The sequence below is a fragment of the Eptesicus fuscus genome, chromosome 18, assembly GCF_027574615.1.
Source record: "Eptesicus fuscus isolate TK198812 chromosome 18, DD_ASM_mEF_20220401, whole genome shotgun sequence".
Taxonomy (NCBI): domain Eukaryota; kingdom Metazoa; phylum Chordata; class Mammalia; order Chiroptera; family Vespertilionidae; genus Eptesicus; species Eptesicus fuscus.
Genome location: NC_072490.1, coordinates 7268138 through 7293406, shown reverse-complemented (window position 1 = coordinate 7293406; position 25269 = coordinate 7268138). Strand labels below are relative to the sequence as shown.

The window sequence follows — 25269 nt, the reverse complement described above, 5'->3', positions numbered from 1 at the left end:
GGCCCATCCTGCTAATGTTGGACGGCCCCTCCTGTGGCTCCTGGTTGTCTGGAGGAAAGAGCCGAGGCCTCTGCTCTGTCCTGGGCTGCCTGCCCTCGGCTAGAGCCAGGCCTGGGAGCTGAGCTCAGAGGGTTCCAAGCTAGGGTGTGTGTGTGTGTGTGTGTGTGTGTGTGTGCATTTTCAAAATGTTTTAAAAATCTAATTTGTGATGTAATATATGTGTGTGTCTTTATTAAGCCATTAAGTAATGAGATCCAGCAGCAGACTTTATGCTATGATGAGTGTAGGGATATTTTAAAACATTCACCATAACTGTAAGGTGATATGAAATACCTGTGATGACTATCGGTGACAGTCACAGCTCCTGCCAATACCATTGAGCTTGGTTGACGCCATTCATAAGGGAAATGTTCCATTTCCTGAAAATGAAGGTATATTTTTTCCCCAGGCAAGGACACAAGCCCCCTGAATTGTGTGTGTAAGGACCCGCTAGACTGATTTTTATAGCAGAGGTGTGGCGTTCCTGCTCAAAATCTTTTGACGACTCATTCAATGAGCTGCCTACTGAAATAGTTCCAAATTTAGCCTCCCGTCAAAGACCCACTGTACCAATTAATATCTTCTGCCTTAAAAATGGATATAAATGGTATTTTATTTTCTATCCTTTTGCCACTTGCCTTTTTCATTCAAAAGGGTTCTTTCCCCCCGAGATTTGCTGTTAACATGTAGTTATCTATAGATTCAGTAAAAATGAGCTGCATCATATTCTATTGTGTAAATAAACCAAGTGCACTTGGCCTTTTCGGGATTTGTGGATATTTGGGTTGTTCTCATTTTTTTGGTAAGCAATTATTGGATTTATTCTTGTCATTTTTAAATGACGACAGTATTTTTTAAATTCTAGGTTTAAATTTTAATGCATTCATTATTGAGAGCTACAGCCCATGAAAATGAAAGCCCTCTGGGATCCTCAGAACTTCTGTTCTAGGCCAGTTCTACCTGAGTCACAGACGGGCATGTGCTAAGCTCTTTCTTAGAATTGCGCCCTGCCTATGCCAGGCACCGATAGTCATCACAGGTATTTCAAATCACCTTACAGTTATGGTAAATGTTTTAAAATATCCCTACACTCATCATAGCATAAAGTCTGCTGCTGTGATGACTGTCACCGATAGTCATCACAGGTATTTCAAATCACCTTACAGTTATGGTAAATGTTTTAAAATATCCCTACACTCATCATAGCATAAAGTCTGCTGCTGGATCTCATTACTTAATGGCTTAGTAAAGACACACATATATATTACATCACAAATTAGATTCGGCGGGGGGTGGGGGGGGTGGGGTGGGGGTGGAGGGTGAGATTTATAAGCAAGTGCCTCACATGTTCCTTGGGCACCAATTTCTATTGTAATCTCTTTCCATCTTTTATTACCTGATTCGGGGAAATGAAATTCTGCACCCTTAGCTGGAATATGCCTAATTTCCTTCTCCGCTGGCTGGCTTCAATTGCTCTTTTTCTTCCCTGCCTGATTGGTTTCTGCTTTCTTTTTATAGTTTTCTTGTCTGTCAGCCACAATTCTGTTGTCATTTTATTAACCGTCCTCTCTCCACAGTGGGCCTTTGTTGGCAATTACAGCTAATTTTGTTCTTACTTTTATTTCCTTCTTCCACTTTTCAAAAGCTCTTTTTCTAACTTCTTGAGCAAAATGGTTAGTTTATGACCTCATTTAACCTTAACTGCCTCCCTACAAGCCCTATTTCAAAACACAGTCACATGGAGGGTTAGAGCTTCGGTTTTGGGGGGTACGATGTAGTCCATAACCTCTACATGTGTATCATCTCCTCTGGGTCCTTCCGGCTCTCTGTTTCTCTGCCTCTCTTTCGGGGGCACTTTAAAAAACAACTCTGCAGCCCTAGCCGGTTTGGCTCAGGGGATAAAGCGTGGGCCTGCGGACTGAGGGGTCCCAGGTTTGATTCCGGCCAAGGGCACAGGCCCAGGTTGCGGGCTCGATCCCCAGTGGGGAGTGTGCAGGAGGCAGCCAATCAATGATTCTCTCTCATCATTGATGTTTCTATCTCTCTCTCCCTCTCCCTTCCTCTCTGAAATCAATAAAAATATATTTTAAAAAAATAACTCTGCCTGCACTCAGGTTTATTCACTAATATGTTATATAGCAAAATGATAATAAAGTGTCTTTTCATCTAAAAAAAATTATGCCTCCCATCCCCGTGGTCTATATTTGGGTCTGACATTCTCTTGGTCTCTCACACCCCAGTGGTTTTTGGTTTAAGTCAGTATTGCTATTTATGTTTGTGTTTTTTACTTCTTCAGAAGTTATTAATATTTTTAGTAAACTTCTTACTTTAGAAGTTTTAGTTTTACAGGAAAGTTGCCACAATATCACAGAGTTTCTGCAAACCTCATACCTAATTTTCCCTTGCAACGTTACACTCTTCTTTCTCCTTCTCCATTCTGTACTTTTAAGAAGGAAGTCCCTCTTAGCACCGTACACTTAAGGGTTAGGGAGTTATGTTCCACCTCCGTGAGGGCAGAGGAGCTACATAAATTATTTAGGAATTTTCTGTACATGAGATTCAGTGATTCCTTTTTATATTCAATTAATACGTTTACCAATTTCTTTGCTTTCCATTCATTGCTTCTTTAAAAAAATTTTTTTTATTATTATTGCTGTGGCCAGTGTGGCTCAGTTGGTTGGAACATTGTCCTAGGCACTGAAGTGTTGTGGGTTCGATTCCTGGTCAGGGCACATACCCAGGTTATGGGTTCAATCTCTGGTCAGGGTGGGTGCAGGAGGCAACAAATCAATGTTTCACTCTCACATCGATGTTTCTCTCTCCCTTTCTCTCTCTAAACTCAATAAAGAAATTAAAAAGTAAGTACATACATAAAATAATTTTTATTATGTAAATTTCAAAAATATATAAAATAAAGGAAATAGTGTAGTGAACTCTAGTTTCAATAATTAACACTTTGTCAATCTTGTTTCTTCTATATTCTCCCAGTCAACATTTTTTTCCCCTGCAGTATTTTGAAGCAAATATCAGGTATGTCAATTCCCTGGCAAACTGACAGAAACATAAAAAAACTCCCATTCCCTTCCACATAACAGAGTTAACAGTAACAATATCATCTAACAGGTGCCTTTTTATGGGTTGTTTATTTGAATCAGGGTCTAAATAATGTCCAGACATTGCATTTAATTGCTTTATCTCTCAAGTCTTTTTATTCTATTATAGTCCACACTCCTCTGCCCCCCAAACCCCCGCCATGTCATTGATTTACTGGACAAATTGGGCCATTGGCCAAGACTTTCCCAAATTCTGGATCTGGCTGATGGCTTTCGTGTAGTGTCATTTATCTGTAAACTGAGAGTAGAAGCTTTATTGGGTTTAGATTCAATTTATTTTGACAAGAATAGGTGGTTAGATGCACTAACTACTTATTAGACCATATCATGCAGTGTATAATGTCTGGTTGCCCTATTTTTGATGATGTTAAAGGTTGGGCATGGGTTCAAGGTCTCAGCAATACGTCTCTTTGATTTTTTTCTCAGGCTGGTGGGTGAAATGTTTCAAGGGTCTTTATCAAGTACATGGCAGTTCTCAGAGGATCTGGGCTTTGTGCAGGGGGCTCATCCAGCTAGTTTGCCATCACATTTTTATTTATTATTATTATTATTTTTTTTTTTGGAATTTCAGCCTCCAGCCTCTGAGGTCTATATTTGGGTCTGACATTCTCTTAGTCTAGAGTAATTTTTAGCTTATACAGATTCCTCTGGCCTCAGATTCTCTCTTTGTTTATGGCAGCATTTCCTTACTTATTTTGACTTGTATTAAAAATTCATTTATATTATAGTTGTGCTATACATATCAAAGCCCCCAATCAGCCAGGTAGAGGTTTATTAGTATAAATAGTAATACTACTGCTATCAGCAGATGCAGTGGGGTGGGGCCACTAACACGGCTCAGCTCAAAGGTTCCCACCCTCCCCAAGAACAACCGCAGGGTCTCACACCTTCACCACCGGGGGTGTCCCCGGCCACCATTGCATTTAAGTTTTCCTGGGACATTCCCAGGGGCAGTTGAATGGAGCAGGCACTCAGACAGGGATGGAGCGCAGTCCCCCTGTGGTGGGTTTTGCTCCTGTGAGAAGTCACCCGGGGAAGGGCTGATGCAGCCCAGGTGAGATTCTGCCCTGGAGCTGGCGGGACCTTCCGCAGGTGAGACCGCAGCCTTCCGGTGGTGCCCCGAACAGTGGTCCTGCAAACACAGCTTCGGGGGCACCATTCCCATGGAGTTGAGCAGCGTGCAACCCACACAGCCGAACACAGGGGCCTGGGCCTGGCGAGGTGCACAGGCCTCCCGGAGCAGCAGGGTTCTCCTCGCTCCCCACTTCCTGCCTTTTTGTCTTGGTAACTTCTACAGGCTCCACTCCCAAGCTTGGAGTTTCAGGGTGCACCTCCTGAGCCCCTCCCCACGCATCTCTGGGACTGAGATGAAGTTCTTCCTTCCTTTAGGGACCGTGAACCAGTTGTTGGATGCAATTGATTCTGTCTCCAGTACTGATGGGCTTTCAAGGTTATTCAGGCAGATATATATATATATATATATATATATATATATATATATATATAGAGATGTAGATAAAGATATAGATATATAGAGAGACATAGATATAGAGAGAGATAGAGATATATGAATTCATAAATATAACATAGCTTTTTGTGTCTGGAGCTGGGGATGTGTCGGTAGGAACGCCTAAAGGTAGGCACAGTGATTAGCTCCTTTTTAAGGATGTGGAAGCTGGAGCTTAGCGAGAGCAGGTGATTTAGCCAAGATCACCGGCTAATGTGTGTAAAGGCGACGCCTGGCTTGTCTGACCCCACTATGGAGGAATGGTGTGCTATCTGGTTAGTGATTTCTAGTGAGGGAGGGAGTACAGTACATTTATGAGGTGGACTTTACACATGAAATGCACAAATCTTAGGTGCTTAGTTTGGGGAATGTTAATGTGGAAACGCCACCTAATTCAGGATATAGAACATTTCCTTCACTTCAGAATGTTCCCTTGTACCTCTTCCCAGGATTAATCATTATTCTGACGTCTGTTACCATAAATACTTTCGCCTGTTCTTGAACTTGATATAAATGGAATGGCTCAGGCGGCTCTCGGGGGTTCCTTCTTACTCTAGGGAATGAGTGTGTGCGTGTTAGCGCAGGCCGTGTCCAGCTGAGTCTTGTTTATCCTCGGTGACACAGCGAGAGAAACCCAGACATAAAGGACACGCACTGTAAAAGCATGTGCTGAGTCATGGGTGTCTTCGAGACCTCTAATGGCCAGGTGTGGGACAAGGCCCCCTCTCCCGTGAACTGGCTTGCATTTACATTTGCTTTGGGCGTGATCAGGAGAATCGTTACCTTGGCGAACTTTCTCTGTTTAATCACTTCCATTCCTTAATCGCATTAGATGTGCACGTGGAAACAAAACGAGCTCCCCTGAGACGGCACTGGTGAGTCAGGATCTCAGCCCATTGGATCGGAAGGCAGACCGCGGTGGGCACCGACACGCTAAGCTTTTGAAGGATGAGGGCATCCCCATTTCTCCTCTCTCTTCCTAGCACGGTGCTGGGCGGAAACACCCCAAGGAAAACAAGAACTGCTCACTACTGGTCTTGAATTGGGCAGGAGGAGTCTTGCTCTCCCCCTTTCTCTTCTCTCCTCTTTCATTATTGTTACCATAAGTGTTGGTGCAGGCAGAAAAGATAAGTACGGCTTGTTTCCTGGGCAGCCTCATTCCTCATGTTTCAAAGGCCGCGTAACTCGGAGATACAAATCAGGCATTGCCAGTCCCTCGTCGTGTGACTCACCCTTTCTGTGCCTCCACCTCCTCAGCGGCAGGATGGGGACAGGCATCGGACCTATGTTACAGGGTTGCTGTGAATGCGCCGCACATTCATGTACACATAGGGAAGTTCCTGTACGGTGCTTGGCTTTTAACAAGCTATCCGTGGAGACAAACCATTATGCTTTTAGAACAGTGCTTGGAGCCTATAGCTCTTCATGCAAATAGTTGTGGCTTGAAAAAAATAAATAAATGACTGGCTCAGAAATATAAAAGGAAAACTGCAAAATAAAATCAATAAATACGAAATAAGTTTTGTGGAAGGGACATTTACAACTCATGAATAGCCCTGGGCTCCCTGCATTTCCTCACTCCCTTGCAGTTAGGTAGGGCCTTGCGGTTGGCTTGGGCCATTGGGGGTGACTGGGAGTGGTCTCTGTCCCTTCTAGTACGGGGCATTGTAGAGCCAGTGGGTGACTCCCCAGCTTACTCCTTCCCAGCTATGGAGACTGACGAAGTCATGTGTTCTCACTGGCGCAGCTTCAAGGTGGCGATGCTTTCTGAAGTCTCGGTTCCCACGTGACCACGTAGAGCATAGCACCTCCAACCTCACTGGATAGGTATAAACTTGTGTTATGTTAAGCCACTGAGGTTTTAGAGATTGTTTGTTATCTCAGCATAGTCTAACCCAGCCTGACTAATACAAGTGCCTACTTAATGTAACATGCCGACCATTCAATTATACTCAACCTAACCTGACTCTTCTTTAGTTGTATATAAATTATATTGAACCAAGTCTCCACAATAGAGACCTTAATTTTGTTCACTAATGTATGCCAAGTTCCTAGGGTAATGTAAATATTCAATAAATGATTATGATATAGGTTTATTATAAAGGATTTGATAAGACTATCGGTGGGGCTTTCAATAGTATGACTGGTCAGGACACACAAAGGTCTTCAGATAGCTCAGATGGGTTTGGATACAATCAGGAATGCTGGTTATGATACATGTTGATGAGATAGAACTCTGATAGACTCAAAAGTCCAGTCCATGCCATGAAGGAGACAAAATTCAGAGGTGGATGAACCACATTTCATCCTCCAGGCCTTTCTCATGTGCTTCCATTTTTAAGTTCCTCTGTCTCCTCTTGTTCTTTGTAGCGAAGAGGAGATAACTGCATTCCCTTGAATAATATAATGTAAAAATTATTCCAGAGCTAAGTCAGAAGATGTGATGTGTAGCCTTCTGGCCTAGCCTATTAACTTTAAAAATTTTAATTTTAACTGGGAGGTATTATGTTGTTTTTAAATATAGAAATGTCAGGCTCTAAAACCTTCACAGTTAGGATGACTTCGGTAATTATACTGACAGCACAGATATTAGCATGAACTCAGTACCAAAATAAATCAAACCATGGATAATGGTAATCAAAGAAGACAGTAAGACTAAAGAAGTGAATCATCTTTCTTTGAGTTCGTTTTTATTTTGAAATTGTAAACCTACCTTGCTCATCTGATATAAGAAAAAATTATGAGTAGACAGAGAAGTGCAGACGGAATTGGAACCTCCTGCTTCAGTGAGATCATGTTTCTCCAGCATCCCCTCAATGAACAGGGAGACCGGGTCTATACCCTGAAGCAGTTTGATCCTATGGGACAACAGACCTGCTCAGCCCATCCTGCTCGGTTCTCCCCAGACGACAAATACTCTCCACACCGAGTCACCATCAAGAAACGTTTCAAAGTGCTGATGACCCAGCAACCGCGCCCCGGACTGTGAAGGCCCCTTAAATTTCATGTCTCTCCTGCCACCTGCGACCCTTCGGAGACTTTTCCGAAACAAAGCTTTTCGGTCTGTGAGCCTTGAAGCCTTCTTACCACCCTTGCTCTTTGGAATCGGTGTCATCATTACCTTAGAGCCGTGGTCGGCAAACTGCAGCTCGCGAGCCACATGCGGCTCTTTGGCCCCTTGAGTGTGGCTCTTCCACAAAATACCACGGCCTGGGCGAGTCTATTTTGAAGAAGTGGCATTAGAAGAAGTTTAAGTTTAAAAAATTTGGCTCTCAAAAGAAATTTCAATCGTTGTACTGTTGATATTTGGCTCTGTTGACTAATGAGTTTGCCGACCACTGCCTTAGATCATGCTTGTGTGAAGCAATCATGGTAGTACCCCCCTTAAAGAAAAAGTTTGAGTCTGCTTTTCATATTTTGACTGCCACGTTATTAAAATGATTTGAAAGAGCATAAAAAAAATTATGATGGGCCAAAGGAAAGACATTTGTGGGCTTTAGAAAAAACAATAAAAATAGGAAATCTGGGGAAATTAAAAATATTCCATCCTTTATTCTTATAACAAAGATAGAATGATGTAACCATATCCAAACACTGAATATAATTTTTACTATGCTTTATATTTTATTGCCAGATGCTGATTTTTGTTTGTTTTGGTGAACTGGGAGTACATATCATTTATTCATGTTTTTCTATCGGGTTGCTCATCCTATCTAATAATAGACAAATAATAGACAAATATGCAAATTGACCATACCTCTGACACACCACAAGCCATGCCCACCATCCAATCAGAGCGAGTATGCAAATTAACCCAAACCAAGATGGCTACAGCCACAGAGAGCAAGGTTTCCTAGGCAACAGAGGAAGTCAAGCTTTCTGCCTGCCCTTGCCAGGCCTAAGCCTCCACTCAAGCTACAAAGTTTCAATTATAGAAGGTAAACAAATTCAAACAAATGGCGGCAGAATGGAGCTTGAGAGAGCAGGCCAGGGTTGCCCTTGGCAACAGGGGAAGCAAAGCTTTCCGCACACCCTGGCCAGGCCCACCTGCTTAAGGCAACAAAGTTTCAATTATAACCCCAACAGAAATGGCTGCCGGCCTCGGAGGGAGCCCCAGGCTTGGCTCCGCTCCAGGCTGGCAGCAGAGTGGTTAGGAGGTGATCAGGCTGGCAGGCAGAAGCGGTTAGGGGCAATCAGGAAGGCAGGCAGGCAAGCAGTTGGGAGTCAGCAGTCCTGGATTGTGAGAGGGATGTCCAACTGCCCGTTTAGGCCCAATCCCACCCTAAACGGGCAGTCGGACATCCCTCAAGGGGTCCCATATTGGAGAGGGTACAGGCTGGGCTGAGGGACAACCCCCCTCCGTGCACGAATTTCGTGCACTGGGCCTCTAGTCTTTTAAATATATTTCTTTGAAAGTTAAAAGATTAAAATTAAATTTTGTGTCCCCCTCTACCTACTGGGGTCTTTAGAGGACTTGACAATCCTGTGTTATTTGTTGCAGGATTCAGGGATAGAGCAAAGAAAACGGAGAGGGAGAGATTAAGAAGTAATATAAGAAAAATCCCCAGATTTGGAGAAAAGTAATGTCCAAATTGAAAGTGCTAAATTGAGTACCCAGCACAAGGGATGAAAAAGGAGGCAAACGAGACACTTCGTGAATTTTCAAAACATTGATGTTGGAGAGAGAGGGAGAGAAAGAGAGAACAGTTCACTTACAAAGGCATGGAAATCAGGTTGGTATCAGACTTGCTGATAGTAACACTGAATACTAGAAGATGAAGAAATTGTGCATTAAGGTTCTCTTCCATGAACAAATAAAATGGTGATGACAGTAAAAAATAATAATCCGGGGGAAGGTCAATGGGGAAAAAAAAGGAGATATATGTACTACTATATGTAATACTTTAAACAATAAAATAAAATTTAAAAAAAGTAAAAAAAAATAATAATCCCAATATACAAACAATAGCTAATATTTATTATTGACTGCTTACCAAGTATCAGGAAGTAGGCTAAATTCTTCCCATTGATCTCACTTAATGCTCATAACAAATTTAATAGAAAACTTTTATTATTATTTCCATTTTACAGATGAAGAAACTGAAGCATAACAAGATTAACAAACTTGTTAAAGGTTATGCAGATAGAAAACTTTGGAAGCAAAATGAGTCCCCCTCCCCGCCCCCGCCCTCGCCAAATTACTAAAATACCTGGATTAGTAAAACGTTAATGTTTTATCTGGCACACAGGGTAACAGAATAAAGAGACAGAAGAAAAGAACAAACAGGAGCAAATGGAACAAAGTCTATTACACTCAAGGAGTGAAAATATGTCAATCAGAGGTGGAAAGGGAAAAACAGTTCTGTCCTCCCTACGCTGGACCAGCCTGATGGCAGAGTCCTTGACCTCAGGGAATGTGTCTGATACTTTGCATCCACCGTGATCCTAGGCACATAAACACCTGTCTGCTGATCAGGCAGACAACGCTGGTTACGTTGCAATGTGTTCTGGTATGAGTGAAACGTATGGACACCTTGAGCCTCACTTACCTACGGAGCTGGAGAGGGAGTTCCAGGGAAGAACATTCAGGGTTTTGGCAGCCCCTGGAGAGGTGGGCATGTTCCTTGGGGAAACAGAATTTCATTTACCTTTTTCCAAGTAGGACTGTGTTGGTAACAGAGTCTCGTTGAAAAGTGAGCGTGAACAGAGGAGGCTCTTAAGAAGGGAGTGGATCCCCTTGGATGGCGCAGCTGAGAGCCAGCACTGGTCACCTCAGGAGAGGCAGAAGAAAACACTGGTCTGGGAGGAAATTGATGTTTTGGGGCATTTGGAAAAATTGCCCTTAGGCATGTGACAGATCTATTGGATCACTTGAAAAAAATATCACAGAAAATTAAGCAAATAAAAACTGGGGGAAAATAGAAATTGTAAAAGGAAGAAGCAAATCATAGCACTACTTGGCTCACCAGTGAACAATACTTATATTGGCTATTTTTTAAGCCAAAAACAAAACAAAACACAAAAAACTATGATATAACCCATATTGTGAGGTTGAAGAAGGGGAAGCAGATGGTCATGGGATGTAAGAGAACTACAATGTCAAATACCATAATTAGAAATTAACAGACACTCTCTAAAACAGATAAATCTAGAAGTAGTAATAAGAACATTCAACTTAAAAAATGTGAGAATAAGTAAAAGAAAAAGCAGCCCAAAGAGTTGAAAGTGATGCTTCTGAAGGACAAGGTGGGGAGAAGGGCAGAGACTGCCTCTTAATACTAATAATTTTTAAATTATATGCCTGTGTTATCTTCTTATTCATTTCTTATAACAAAGTATTTTCATATGCTTCAAAATTCAAATAATACAGCAAAAAGTATGCCTTCTTTTCTGCCCTTTCCTATCTACTTCTCCTCTGCCAAGGCAACCAACATTTTTTTCCTGCATAGTGTTCCAAAGATCATTTGCTTATATTGTTTTTATTAAGATGAATATTAGTGTAAAAGAAGGTAAGGCAAAAAGAAAGTCTGCAGAGGTATGCTGTTCTCATGGTTCAATAAAATAAATTAATCTCAATGCAACGGAATCTATATATATAAAAGCCTAAGTGTCTGTCCGACCATCTGACTGGTAGTTATGATGCACACTGACCATCAGGGGGCAGACGCTCAATGCAGGAGCTGCCATGACATGCATTGGCCATTTAAAAATAAACAGCACCGTGGACCTGGCACTGACAAACCAACACTCCCCCAAGTGGGATACAGGCCCTGCCACCACCCCGGAGCGACACCCCACCAAATCGCAGCCAATGTTGCCAAGACCCCACAGTGCAAAATGCGGCCCACAGCCCAGCCCAGCCCGGTACCAGTGGCTGTGGGCGTCAAGTAATGATGTCACGTAGCAAAACCCAGCTTCCTCTCTCTAGCAACTAGCCTCCTTGGAGTTTCTTCAACCCAGGAACCCAACTTGCTTTATAGCCAGGTGCAAACATTTTACAGTTTAACCAAATATTTGTTAGGCTTTTCCCGTGCCTCATCTCATTTGATCCTCACAGAAGTCCTGGAGTAGGTAGCTAGGAGACTCCATAGAATACTATTTTCTTTTCATTAGCAAGACGCAAATAGCGATATTAAAATATTTCTTCTAATTAATTTCCTTTCAATGTGCACGAATCCGTGCACTGGGATGCTAGTTAATTTCATAATTCCTTGATATCATCAATAGTGCTTTAATAACAGTTTTTCTGGGGGGGGGGGAATAATCATGCTATTAAATGAAAAACCAACACATTTACAATAACTACCACTTTTGATCCCTTGTCACTGCCATGGGCCTTAGATTTTAACTTTCTTTTAAAAAAATATATATTTTATTGATTTTTTACAGAGAGGAGGGGAGAGGGCTAGAGAGTTAGAAGCATCGATGAGACAGAAACATCGATCAGCTGCCTCCTGCACACCCCCTACTGGGGATGTGCCCGCAACCAAGGTACATGCCCTTGACCAGAATTGAACCTGGGACCCTTCAGTCCACAGGCAGACGTTCTATCCACTGAGTCAAACCGGTTAGGGCTGATTTTAACTTTCTTACATTTGCTGCCACTTTGAGAATTGGAGGAATGCTGACTTCAAGCTGAATGTTCTGTCCTTGAACTTGACAATAGACCTCTCTCCCAGAGCTAATGATAAGTTTGGCTGCTGGTTTACCAAAAAGTCAATTACAGATATTGGTAAAGACAAGATGCAATTTGGGAACAGCATAACTTGTTATTAAGCGTAGTGTGTTTCATCTAGGGCTTGTTAACTTTTCCCCAGGGCTCTCAGGGTTCATTCCCAGGCATGATATCTAGCAGGTGGTGGGGACTGAGGTGGGGGAAGGGCAGAGAACAGGAGTAAGATCTCAAAAGCCGTCCTGTTTAATTGTAGAAGAGGTGAGAGAGCCAGTCCTTACAACTCCGTGACCGGCTTGTCATTTGCCACATCCAGGACCAAAGAGGCTTCTGGTAGTCTGTTAAAATCCTCGATATATTCATTCATTCATTCATCATTCATTCATCCATTCATTCATTCAAACATCAGACATTTTTGACTGCCTGTCATATTCAATGCCAGGCTACGTTCAGAAACTAAAGAGAGGAGGGGTGAGGCTGACGGGAGTGCATTGGCAAGATGCTCTCTATGCTTTGTGATGCCAACTAACCAAAGGACTTGGTGGAAAGATCAATTCTGGAGCTGGAGACTCCCTTAGAAGTTATCTTTGCAGCCCTAACCAGTTTGGCTCAGTGGATAGAGTGTTGGCCTGCGGACTGAAAGGTCCCAAGTTCGATTCCAGTCAAGGGCATGTACCTTGGTTGCGGGCACAACCCCAGTGGGAGGTGTGCAGGAGGCAGCTGATCGATGTTTCTCTCTCATCAATGTTTCTAACTCTCTATCCTTCTCCCTTCCTCTCCGTAAAAAAAAAAATCAATAAAATATATTTTTAAAGAAAGAAGTTATCTTTGCAGCTGGGGCCCAGGGACATGAAGCATCTGGCCTAGGCTCTCACTGGTATTTACAGAACTGAGGTGAAAACCAGTTTCCAATCTGGTTGGGTCCATGCAATGAATTATTAGAGGTGTAAAAGAGCTGCTGACGATGACATTCTGCAACCCTTTTTCATAGGAAGTTTCTGGAAATGTGCTCCTTGACTTTTCACAGACTCAACAACTCACTGAGCAGCTCTGACAAGGAGAAAGGAACTGTCCCCAAGGGCCAGGAGCCCCCCTGACTCTCCAGGCCAACCACGTGGTTTGTGAGAGTAGGCATGCTGGGGGGACCATAGCAGTAAGAGCCTCAAGAGAGGTGAGGGATGGACAGCAGAAACCGTGGGGGGAGAAATCAGGAAGCCATTTTAGGGAGTCATTCCCGGGCAGGAGGCTCCCGGCATGGCAGAAGTCCTGCTAACCTAGCCAGTGAGCTCTGCGTGTGTGGGAGCATGGCATGTGTTCACTTAAGTTCCTCAACACGAAGCCCAGCTGTGCCAGTCCTCATTTCCTGGGGGGCAGGCCTCCGACCCCAGGCCTGACTGCAGGGTGACCCTGGCTCCCGAGGCTTCTGGTAACCATTCTGCAGCCAATGAGGCTGCCATTCCTGAGGAGCAGTCACTGTAAATGGAAGAAGGCATGAGATACTTGCTCAGTGTTTATCTGCAATGGATGTCTCCATGGATATAATGTTTTGTCCATTACTGACAAATTAGATTTGGAGTTTTCAACTCCCATTACAAGCGTTCATTACAAATGAGTAGTGGCTGTTACTGTCCTGGCTTTATCAGGCAGCGCTTCCATTGTTAGGGAGCAAAGATTTCCTGGTAGACATGGCACTCTCCGGCTGCCAAGCAGAGTTTACATCATTCAACCTCAACCCCTTAAATTCCCTCAACACCCTGGGCATTGCCTTGATTCTATGATTATATTTTTTTCCTAAGAGAATCACCAAGGTCCTAGGAAAAGCTCAAAGAGAATTTTTGTTTCATCTCCTTTTATTATTATTTCTATTACTTTGCTCTCTGGTCATATCATTTAAGTAATTGACTAACCAATTAAAGAAAAGCTGCTATCCACCTACCTCATTTCTTAGAAAAATAATTAGGGCGCAGAGAAAACTATTCAATACTTTTAACTGGGGCTGATAAGCTGGCTTTCCCATCCACTGCCAAGCTGACTTAATGACTCAGAGAAGTCACCGGAAGATCAGAAAAGCACCTGCTAGGTTCAGGCCGTGGCCGAATCACACACTGGCTGGGCAAGGCCAGGGCGCCTCCAGCCACAGTCTCCTCACCTGCGAAATGGGGGTTAGGTCTCCTGCCCCACCTCACCTGGAGGCTCAAGTGGGGTAAGGCTGCCCTGAAATGGAATTCCAGGGAAGTCTGATATTAAATTTTGATATGATAGTGATAAAGTGTCTGGCACAATATCATGATATCTCAGTGATTCTACTGCCTCCTCCCTTACCTCCCCCACTCCCCCCAAGCAGCAGCCCCGGGCAAGGACAGGTGTGCAGGGCCAAGCAGGAAGGCCTTCCGGAAGTGCACAGGCCCCTTGGATGGAAGCCTGGAGGCCTGGCCCAGCCCGGCCCCGTCCCTCCGAGGTAAGAGGCGTGTGGGGCTGTCCGGTGACTGGCACCCCCACTTTCTTCCTCCTCCCTCCTTCACTAGAGGGTTGGGCTGTCTCTCCAGGCTGCCTTTGACCCCATCTTTATGAAAGCCAACGGGGAAATGCTGCCATTTCAAGCAGATGGAGGGGCTATTTCCCCCATTTCCAGAATGGAGGCAGGTTCTTCCATATTTTTACATTCTGTACGCCAGTGTTTCAAACTGGCCTGGTCTCACGAATCCGGCTGAGCGCTTGTTAAAAACATAAGCCCCACCCCTCCAGAGATTCTAGATTCGGGGATATGATGGGTCTCAAGAGTTGGTGAATGTTCACTGTGTCCCAGGTGATTCTCCGGATCAGGTGGGTTTGGAAAGTGGTTCCCTATGTCGTCTCCATGACAAACCAGAAGTGGTGCAGGGCGCTGGATACCAGTGTTCACATTGCCAGCTAGCCTCCCATTTCTTAAAGACTCGACAGCTCCTTCGTGGCAAAGTGTTGAGTTCAAAGTCATACTCCCATCACTTCATTTCACCCTGACAGTGGACACTGCGTCACTAAGCGAAATATCCCAAGTTACCGCTGAGGGAACCGAGGCTCTGAGTTAGCTGGCTTGGTCTGGTCAACTCAGCTGGGAAGTGGTGGAGCCTGGATTTGAAGGCAGGGCATCTGCTCCCGAATCCCATCCGGGGGCTTCTCTGAAGCCACCGCACGGACTCCTGCTATTATGCCCCCCACCATGAACCCTTGCAACCCGAAGCATGTCTGGCAGACCCGCATCGCATCACCAGCACCCCCTGGAGGCTTGGGTCTTTTCTCTATAACGCAGAGCAAGCAAATAGCAATTAGAGTACACGTGGAAATGTTAAGGGCCAGCGGTAAACAGGTCAATAGCGTCACCTACTGGTCACATGTGGGAACTGCATCTGCTAATTTTTTCAATGTAGTAAAATAACAAAATACACCTGGGGATTTGCGGTTAGAACAGAGTCAAGATATCCCTGCCACACAGTAACAAAGAAAAACAACCAAGATAATGCTATCTCCAAATTCAATATTTGAAGACAGCTTGACACAAGCCGTGAGAATGAACTGAATTTAGGAGGATGCTGAGAGCAGGTGTGTATTTCCTGCAGATTTGAGCAGAGTGGGTAGACCACAGAGGTCCCCAAGGAGTGGAGAACACCAAATGTGACGGAAACTAAAACAGGTTCTTCAGCGAATGACAATGAAAATACTATCGAAGCCCGAGTGTGAGCTGCACAGGGGAAATTTATATCCTTCAATGCTTACAATTGAAACGAGGAAAAGTTAAAAGTTAGTGAGCTAAGTGTCTAACCTTAGAAGCTATAAAAAGGATAGAACAAAGAGAGTGGAAGGAAGACAGTGTTGGAGATAAGGGCAGGGATTAATAAGACAGAAAAAGAAACATGTAATTGGGAGGGTCAAGAAAGCCAAAGAAGTTTTTTTTAAATGAAAAACTGATAAGCCTGTGGCAACACTAATCAAGGAAAAAGGAGGAAGAGAAAAGAGGAGAATAAGAATAAAAGAGGAGCCATAACTACAATGCTCCAGAGATTAAGCAGCTCAAGGTCAAAGCTCACTCTTTCGTTCTCTGAAGGCTGCTGTGTCCTGCCACCAACCTAGCATGTTTATTTAGTCCCCAGGATTCTGCAGGCCTGGCTTGTAAAGAGACGATTAAAATTCCACTTTAGCTCTTACTCTTATATGTTCACAACATGTACTTACTTCACTGACTTCCATAAAGTTACCATGACCGATGTTTTCTCCTTTGATAGGTAATAATAACATGTATTAAGTGCTTATTACGTGCCAAGTACCGTGCAAGTAATCCCCACAAGGCGTCTCTGAGGTTATCGTCATCTCCATTTTATGGATAAGGAAACTGAGGCTTGGGACCTCAGCTACCATGCCTCCCACCACACAGTCAGAATGAGGTTGTGCACGGATTTTGCCAAAGCAGTTGGGGTTTGGAGCTTCTCCCGGTCACAGAGCAAGCTGACAGCAGAATCCAGGCCCTGTGACAAAAAGTCCCAGTGACACAGCACAGTCTGTGCCAAAAAGGCAACTCTGATCGCTGGTTTTGTCACTCCCTCTCCAAACTGAGTGGGATGTGCTTTGTGACTCTGGATGAACCCATGGATGCAACTCTGGCCTTGGACGTAGGCCCTCGCATGGCCCTGACTACCTGTGGGCAGGTCCCTAAGGCCTTGGAGGCCAAGTGGCCTGTCCCTCAGGTCCCCCTCCCTGCCTGGCTTGGAAACGCCTCTTTACCCAGGCTCTCATCTACTGTTGCTGGGCTACCACGGTTTCCTTTTAGGGGCTTCGGGTAAAAACGCGCCCCAACTGTGGTCCTGCAAATACCATTTTAGTGGAAATGAGCTGCTAACCAGTTTCTCGGTTCAACGTGTGACTTCTTTAAGCACCACGATTCCCATGTCGCATTAAATTAGCATCTGCGAACTATGGATCTTGGGCCAGATCTGTCCCTGTCACTTGTTTTTCTATGGCCACTTCGTTAGGAAAGAATGGATTTTCTATTTTTGAACAGTTGAGGATAACATCAAAAGAAGAAGAGCATGTTGTGACATGAGAAAAACTATCTTGTAAAAACAGAAAAGTGGAAGGACTCCCACTGTCTGACTTCAGAGCTCACTACAAAGCTACAGTAATCAAGACAATGTGGGTTTGGCATAAGAATACACAGATCGATGGAAGAGTTGGGAGTCTAGAAATACACTCTCATTTGTGGCCAACTGACTTTCAACAAGGGTGCCAAGACCATTCAATGGGGGAGATAATCTTTTCAACAAATGATGCTGGGACAACTGGATAGCCACATGAAAAAGAATGAATTTATATCCCTAATTTACACCGATACACAGAACTTGATTAAAAATGGACCAAAGACTTAAATGATACACGCCCAGAGGAGAACATACGCATGGGGAATGACTGACTGCTGATGGGAATGAGGTTTCTTTTGTGGGCAATGAGATGTTCTGAACTTGTGGTGATGGCCGCACAAGTTTGTGATTATACTATAACACAGAGGACTCTATATTTAAATGGTTGAATTTTATGGCATGTGAATTATATCTCAGTAAAACTTAAAGAAGACATGTGACAAGGGCCTGGGTGAATGTGGGTCGGAAGGGCCAGGAGCAGCCTGTGAGGCGTGGTGGCTAGGGGAGGAGTTTCCGTAGAGTAGGAATCTGGGATCTGGGTAGGAATCCTGAAACCCTGGTCTTTCCAAGTCCCTGGGAGAATATGCCTCTGCCAGGCATTCTGCCAACTTTCTTTCTCCTGGAACTGCAATCCTTTCCTCTTCCCCCACTCCCGGGGAGTTCACATGGAAGGTGGGAGTAAGGAGATGGCTTGCCAGAAATAATTGTGTTTGAAGAATCCTATGACAATAATCTTAGCCATTTCCAACTTCAGGGACACACAGGATCCAAATGCCTCCTAAGCTGAGACTGATCCACAGCTATGCTATAGGATAATTTGACTGGAATTTCCAAAAGGGTGCGTGGAAGTCAGAGGACGGGAGATTTAGCCATGGGTTCAACAAATATTTATTGAGCACCTACTGTGTTCCAGACCCTGTTCTAAGCACTAGGGGTGAGACATAGAGGTGTCTTAGAGGGTTCCTTACTTCTACCAATTTGGGAGGTGATCTCCGAAAGCACTGGTAGAAGTATGGAGAAACGAGACAGGAAAGGGTGTTTTATGGAAGGTCACCATGGTGGATAGCTGAGGCCCGGTCTTGCTGGAGAATTCTGGGAGCCAGGATAGAAGATGCTTCTAAGTTTTTCCACCGGAGTCTGAGGGAGCTGGGATACTTCTATAGGAACTCCCATCAGTCCTTGGTGGAGGGCTGCTCATCAGGGGTGGGGGCAGGTGTTAACCCCCAGTCTTCCATCCTACCCTGTGTGGGCCCAGGTACTCCTGGGGCCTGAGAAACGCTTGAGCAAAGGTCACAGATGCCTGTGGTTGAGCACCTATTGTACAGCATGGGAATGGTGGTCGCCAAGGAGACACGAGTGAGGTACTGACAGCACCTCCTACAGGCATCTCTGTGTACTCACATGTTAGTGGGGGTGGAGGAGATGGAAAGTCAACCAGCAAAAACAAGATAATTTTGTATAAAGTAAGTTTTATGAAGAAAACAAAATATAGGCTCATTTGTTAGCCATGGGTGGTGGGGTGATCACAGTGGAAAACCGGGAATCTGCGCTGGGTCACCAAGTCTGAGAATCACACAAGCTGACACACGCAGAGCACTCAGCACTCCAGGTGTTCAAAGAGGTTAGCCATTTTCACTTCATTGCAAGGGAGTGAGAAACGAGGGGCGGTGATGGGGAGAAATGTGGACAGGGTCAAAGAATCTGTTGTGAGAGAGCAACTTTTCTGAAGAAAAACCTCCCAATTGATCTCAGCCATTTCCCACGTCAGGGATGCACAGGGTCCAAATGTGACAATCTCGGGATGCTGACATTGACTCAGGTGGAATCAAATCCCTCAAGGACAATTTCTGGGTTACCATGGTCTCTCAGGAGGCCTCCCCTGCTCATAAACGTGAGATCTGCCGGAGGCTCTCCAGGTGAGTGTGTTGTAATGACCAGCCTTCTGAGCCCCATTCTGGGTTCCTTAGAACTAACGGAATGGCTTCATGTACAGGCACGCCTCATTTTACTGTGCTTCACAGACATTGTTTTTTACAAATTGAAGGCAAGACTCTCCACCAGCAAAAAGATCATGACTCGCTCTAGATGGTTTGGCTCAGTGGATAGAGTTGGCCTGCAGACTGAAGAGTCCTGGGTCTGATTCCAGTCAAGAGCACATGCTTGGGTTGTGGGCTCATGGGGGGTGTGCAGGAGGCAGCAGATCAGTGATTCTCTTTCATTATTGATGTTTCTATCTCTCTCTCCCCTCTCCCTTCCTCTCTGAAATCTATCTCTATATATAAAAGCCTAAGCAACCGTTTGACTGTTCGACCAGTAGCTATGACGCGCACTGACCACCAGGGGGCACGTGCTCAACGCACAGTCATGGAAACATGGAACAGACTGATGAATCTCAGAGGAAAGGGGGGAGGTGGGGGCAGGAAGAGATTAACCAAAGATCTTATATGCATACTAGAGGCCCAGTGCGTGGATTCATGAACGGGTGGGTCCCTCAGCCTGGCCTGTAGGGATCGGGCTGAAACCGGCAGTCCGACATTCCCCGAGGGGTTCTGGGTTGTGAGAAGGCGCAGGCCAGGCCAAGGGACCCCACCGGTGCACGAATCCGTGCACCGGGCCTCTAGTAAAGATATGTATATATATAAAAAGTTCATGACTTGCTTTACTGTGCTAGTCTGGAAACAGTATCTCTGAGGTGTGCCTGGACTGTGGACATAGGGTCTTTAAAGGAGTTTAGTTACTACTTTTCCCAAAGAGAAGTTGCTAGTCTTCAAGTGACCCTCTCAGTGGGTGTGTCCCCAGGAGACAAAAAGGCTCGCTAACCTAACCATTTGCTGGTCTGAGACGGAGGTTTAGATTGAGACCACCACACCACATAGTTAGCAATTCCAGATTGTGTTCCTCAGTCTGTGACAATTTAGGAGGAGCCCTGATTGTTTTCTACTTAATCACCTAGTCTCTGGGGGCCATAAACAGGTGTCTTATTTACATTTCAATTAAATTCCTCCTAACAACATTGTGGTAGATAGCCGGGGAAGTGGTGTTATACATCCCCAGGGTAAGACTGTTAAAGCATTTTTTGGTCTCTCCCAGGTAAAAGCAAATCGAGATAGATTTTTATGGATTTCAAGAATAAAGGGTTGGCTGGATCAATTTCTGCGTAACATGTGAGAGATGACAAAATTAAACCTGTCAGCAAGTGCTTCAATTGCCTGTAACAATTTAAACCTCCCATAATTCACCCGAACTGCCAGGAGCTAGCTAGTTTTTCAAGTGGCCACAAGAGGGGGTGAAAGGACTACATACTTGCCTAACCACTCCCTGTCCCCCTTTCAACTTCTTAATATTATCATTTCTTGGGTACCCGATGCTGTTTCATTTCAACAATCTTGGTGTATCAAGTAAGTTGTGAGTAGTTCCCACGGTCTAATCTAACAAGTCCATGGCAATAAAGCACTCAGAGTGGACTTGTGGATGTCTCCCCCACAGAACTTGTCATGGCTGACATGGGTTAAAGTACTGTCTGATTCTCTCTCTGCTCTCCAGACTGCATGCTGTTCCTTGCTCAGTGGACTGAGGAGCAGGGTCTTGGGGGTCCTGATAAGAGTGGGCGAGGGACACGTGGAGGCAAACCCCAGGTTTACAGCCGGCCTTTGGTAGGCCCAGAGGCCCTTTGAAACCCTCCAAAGGGGGCTGCAGCTACAGCAGTTTGGGGGCCCAGGTCACTTAGATTCCCTGTAGGGGATTTTGGCTTTGAACTTTGTGCCTTGAATGAAAGGGGCCTATCTCTAAGTAATTGCTTTTTGCATGAGAAAGTCTGTAGGTTGTGCATGAAGTTTGAGATGAAGGCACTGCCGAGATTCAGATAATGAAGCATAGTAACCTCCATCTTGGGTAAAAACTGCTGTTTAAAATTCTAACCCTGCTATTCTGGCTTCTGTAAACATTTGCTTGCTTAAATAATAGGGAAAAATAAGACTATCCCATTCCAGAGAGGCCATAAACTATGTCCCAGACAGAGATGTCAGTGCTGGCGCCACGCCAGGCCTTGAGAAGTGGTCTCACGGCCCCTTCCCAGCACACAGGACTTCTCAGAAGGTCTGGAAGTCTCATTCCAAATTTGGAAGACAAAGAACTGAAAAAAGTATAAACAGGAAAGACTTCCTCTATTTGGGGCCCAGAATTTGACAGAGACACTCTACTCTGAGCCCGCTAGTACTAGCGTAATAATAAAAGACTCCAAATTAATTTGGCTTACTGATTAAGGCGTCTTCTGATTTACAATAGAACAATAAGGCCCTTAGCTCTTTGGGAAAACAGCTACAGACACAGCAGATCCACTGTTCCTCCTGCTCTGTTCAAAACCAGACTGAAGAGCTAACAGGTGAGACAGCAGACCCACACTGGCACCACAGGGCCAATGCAGAGGTTCAATTGCCATTTAACTTCTCCTTACAGGTCAGAGAACCCCACGGGCCATGTCACCCAGCACAGTAATGCCCAGTTTGGCATCCCCTCCTCTACTGGCTCTAACTCCACCCTGAATGGTGTTCCAGGAATAAAGAAATACAACCATTCCTCCAATATATGACTTTTTCCAAGCTTCCATTACCCAGATAAAAAGGGCGTTAAATGTTGGCATAGCTGTGTGAAGGGAGCGGTCAATGCTGAGGGCCCCACGTGGTTTTGCTCCTGTTCGATTCACTTGGTCCCAGACAAACACAATGTGGTCTGGCTATCGCCTGCATGCCAGGTGAGGGCAGCTGGGTGCAGTCCACCGGAAGTGAGGATTTCCTTGGTTTTAGCCACAGCAGAGCCATGCCTCCCTCATTTCTTCCCACACGGAAGCCTGGCTTGGCACAGGAGATCCTCCCAGGACCAATGAAACAGGTCTGTGTGGGCGACCTAATGAGGTTGGTTTTTCCTGAGGTGTAAGTACCCATTTCCTTATCTGGAGCCCAACTGCTGACAGGTGGCACAGAGATGTGTTACCACTCTGCTTCTCTCAAGTCATTTTGGTTAAACTCCCCTCCTGATTGGGACTAGAACAGTGGCCGGCAAACTGCGGCTCTCGAGCCACATGCAGCTCTTTGGCCTCTTGAGTGTGGCTCTTCCACAAAATACCACGGCCTGGGCAAGTCTATTTTGAAGAAATGGTGTTAGAAGAAGTTTAAAAAATTCAACTCTCAAAAGAAATTTCAATCGTACTGTTGATATTTGGCTCTGTTGACTAATGAGTTTGCCGACCGCTGGATTCCTTCCACAAGATCACACCCAGCCCATTTCTAGGATGGTTCAGAGAACAGCTACTACTTGATCTCCTGAGTAGAGCAGACTGCTGCCCCAGGCTTTCCTGGGTGGGGTGGGGTGGGGGGGAAGGATGGGTAGGGGGGAAGAGAGGAGGGAAGGATTGAGGAGCACAGGACACCCTTGCTAGTAGTACTTTATACTAGGCTGTGCCTCAATCAAACACCAATTTCCTAATGGCTTTGCTAAGACTTCTGCCAAGTGTATCATTTCAGGGACAAGTCTTCTTGTCCTCCACTTGGCATTTTCCGTTTTGCACCTGAACATACAGATCACTCAAGAAACTGCAGATCAAATTCTCCCCACCCTGCAGGCACAGGGAGATACCCAATTTGGGTAGTTATTTCTGCTGCATTGGTTGTCTGTTCCCCCTCCCATTACACAACGCTGCCTAGCCCTTTGGCCCCTGAAGCCAAGAACAGTCAGCCCTGCTTCCATGCGTAGGTATCTCTGAGGCTCCCAGTTAGCTTTCCCACACAAGGGGAATATTCAAAATTTATCCTTTGACTTGTCTCAGCGGAAGTGCAGAAACCTGTATTCTTTTTTTTAAATATATTTTTTATTGATTTCAGAGAAGAGAGAGAGAAACATCAATGATGAATCATTGATTGGCTGCCTTCTGCAAGCCCATTGGGGATTGAGCCTGCAACCCAGGCATGTGCCCCCGACCAGAACCGAACCCGGGACCCTTCAGTCTGCAGGCCCACGCTCCATCCACTGAGCCAAACCAGCCAGGGCAGAAACCTGTCTTAACTACATCCTGTTCTCACTGCGCTGCTTAAAGACAGGCAAGGAAGGGTACACACCCAGTTCTTGCTCTACGGACCGGGACTGCCCTACAGGTGGGAAGTCCAATTGGGGTCTGGGCTCACTGGCTGAAAGATCAGGAGTGCGCCCCTCACAAAACCCAGCTTTGGGCAAGGCTCGGGTCCCATCCAATGTGGCGGCCTGGCATATGAAGGGATGACAAGAACTTCCGTAGGGGGGCCAAGATGAAGGGTCTTATCCTTCCCACCTGAGGCTTCCCTTGTCACTCTACCCACTTTGTTCAATACTCAGCAGACCATTCAGTATGGGTTAGAGTTCTGATTCTCTCTCCAGACTGCACGCTGTTCCTCGAACAACACTTTAATTTCATGTTAGTGTGCGTTTCTGCTGTATCATTTTTATAAACTATTTCTACAGCACCTCTATAAGTGAAATCACTACAAAATGGTGCAGGCAGAAAAGTGAGGATTTCTCAATAATTCTCCTAAATCTCTTGATCTTTTTAGTCAAATTATATTAATGTTTATCAGAAAGGAACTTACCAAATTCAGCACTCTATTTTGGTGTACTCAACAGTCCCAGTCTCTTTCGATTTGAGGTAAAATGGGATAGAAAGTAACAAAACCTACTACTTAAGCGCCTGTAAAACACTCCCCTTGCCCAAAGCAGAATCATCAAATTAGGGGCAAGGGTTCAGCTGGTACAGAACGTGACAGACATTCTTGACACCATCATCACTCCACTTCATAAAGCTAAAAAGTATACACTTGTGGACGCATTTTTGTCCTAAGTGGTTTTAATGACTGAGCAAATAATTACTATTCAATCAGAAGTCTGAAACCCAAGATAAGCTGCAGAAATCTCACGATTAAGAACTGAAAATCATGTTATTTCTTGCACCACACCAGCTGCCATGTGTTATTACACATGGCTTTCACTTCCTTTGGTGAAACACACCAAAACCATGATACAGTGAAATATGGCTTTTCTGGCTGGAAGCCCTGGGCTGGCGTCCCAACGCTGTCACTTTCTGGCCCTCAAGGGAAGTTAACCCGAACCCGTGTCTTCCAGCTCTAAGGTGGTATCACTATCACCCACACCTGCAGGGCAGTGCCTGTGACTACACTTATTTATGTCATAAGCCTACTGTATTACCTGGCACTTGGGGATACTTACAGTGGCAGTGCAGTAACATAACCAATAAAAAACATATAAAAGAATTCTATGTGCTAATACCTAAGTTTAAATTATACTTCACATATTGTTTTTCTTAATCCTCACCCAAGGATATGTTTTTACAGAGAGAAGAAAGGAGAGAGAAAAACATCAATCAGTTGCCTCCCATACGTAACTTAGGTATGTTCCCTAACCTCAAACCCGCAACTTTTTGGTGTATGGGACGATGCTCCAATCAACTGAGCCATCCGGCCCCGGGCTACCTCACATTATTTTTTAAGATTTAACACTATATTCTGGCAGATTCTTTCCCCTGACTGAGTTTATAATCCTTGTTTCTATTCTTATTTTTAAGTCAGTAAATGAAGAACACAAGGTACATCTAACAAATGTTATCTTCTCACTTTGGTTTTAACAGAAGCTTGAAGCTAATTAGAAAGAATACTTAGAATGAGAACACCAATTATGAAAGACAAAAATATATGTGCATCTTGTTTAGATTTGAGACCCTAACTGCTCACA

General features: G+C 44.7%; 1 protein-coding gene across 1 annotated transcript; it reads left to right on the top strand.

The window, feature by feature from the left end:
- The first annotated feature begins 7453 nt into the window (after nt 1-7453).
- On the top strand, nt 7454-7648 carry LOC114227861 (H/ACA ribonucleoprotein complex subunit 3-like). The gene has a single exon (XM_054708072.1). The coding sequence runs from the start codon at nt 7454-7456 to the stop codon at nt 7646-7648; it is 195 nt and encodes a 64-aa protein (XP_054564047.1).
- The last annotated feature ends 17621 nt before the right edge of the window (nt 7649-25269 follow it).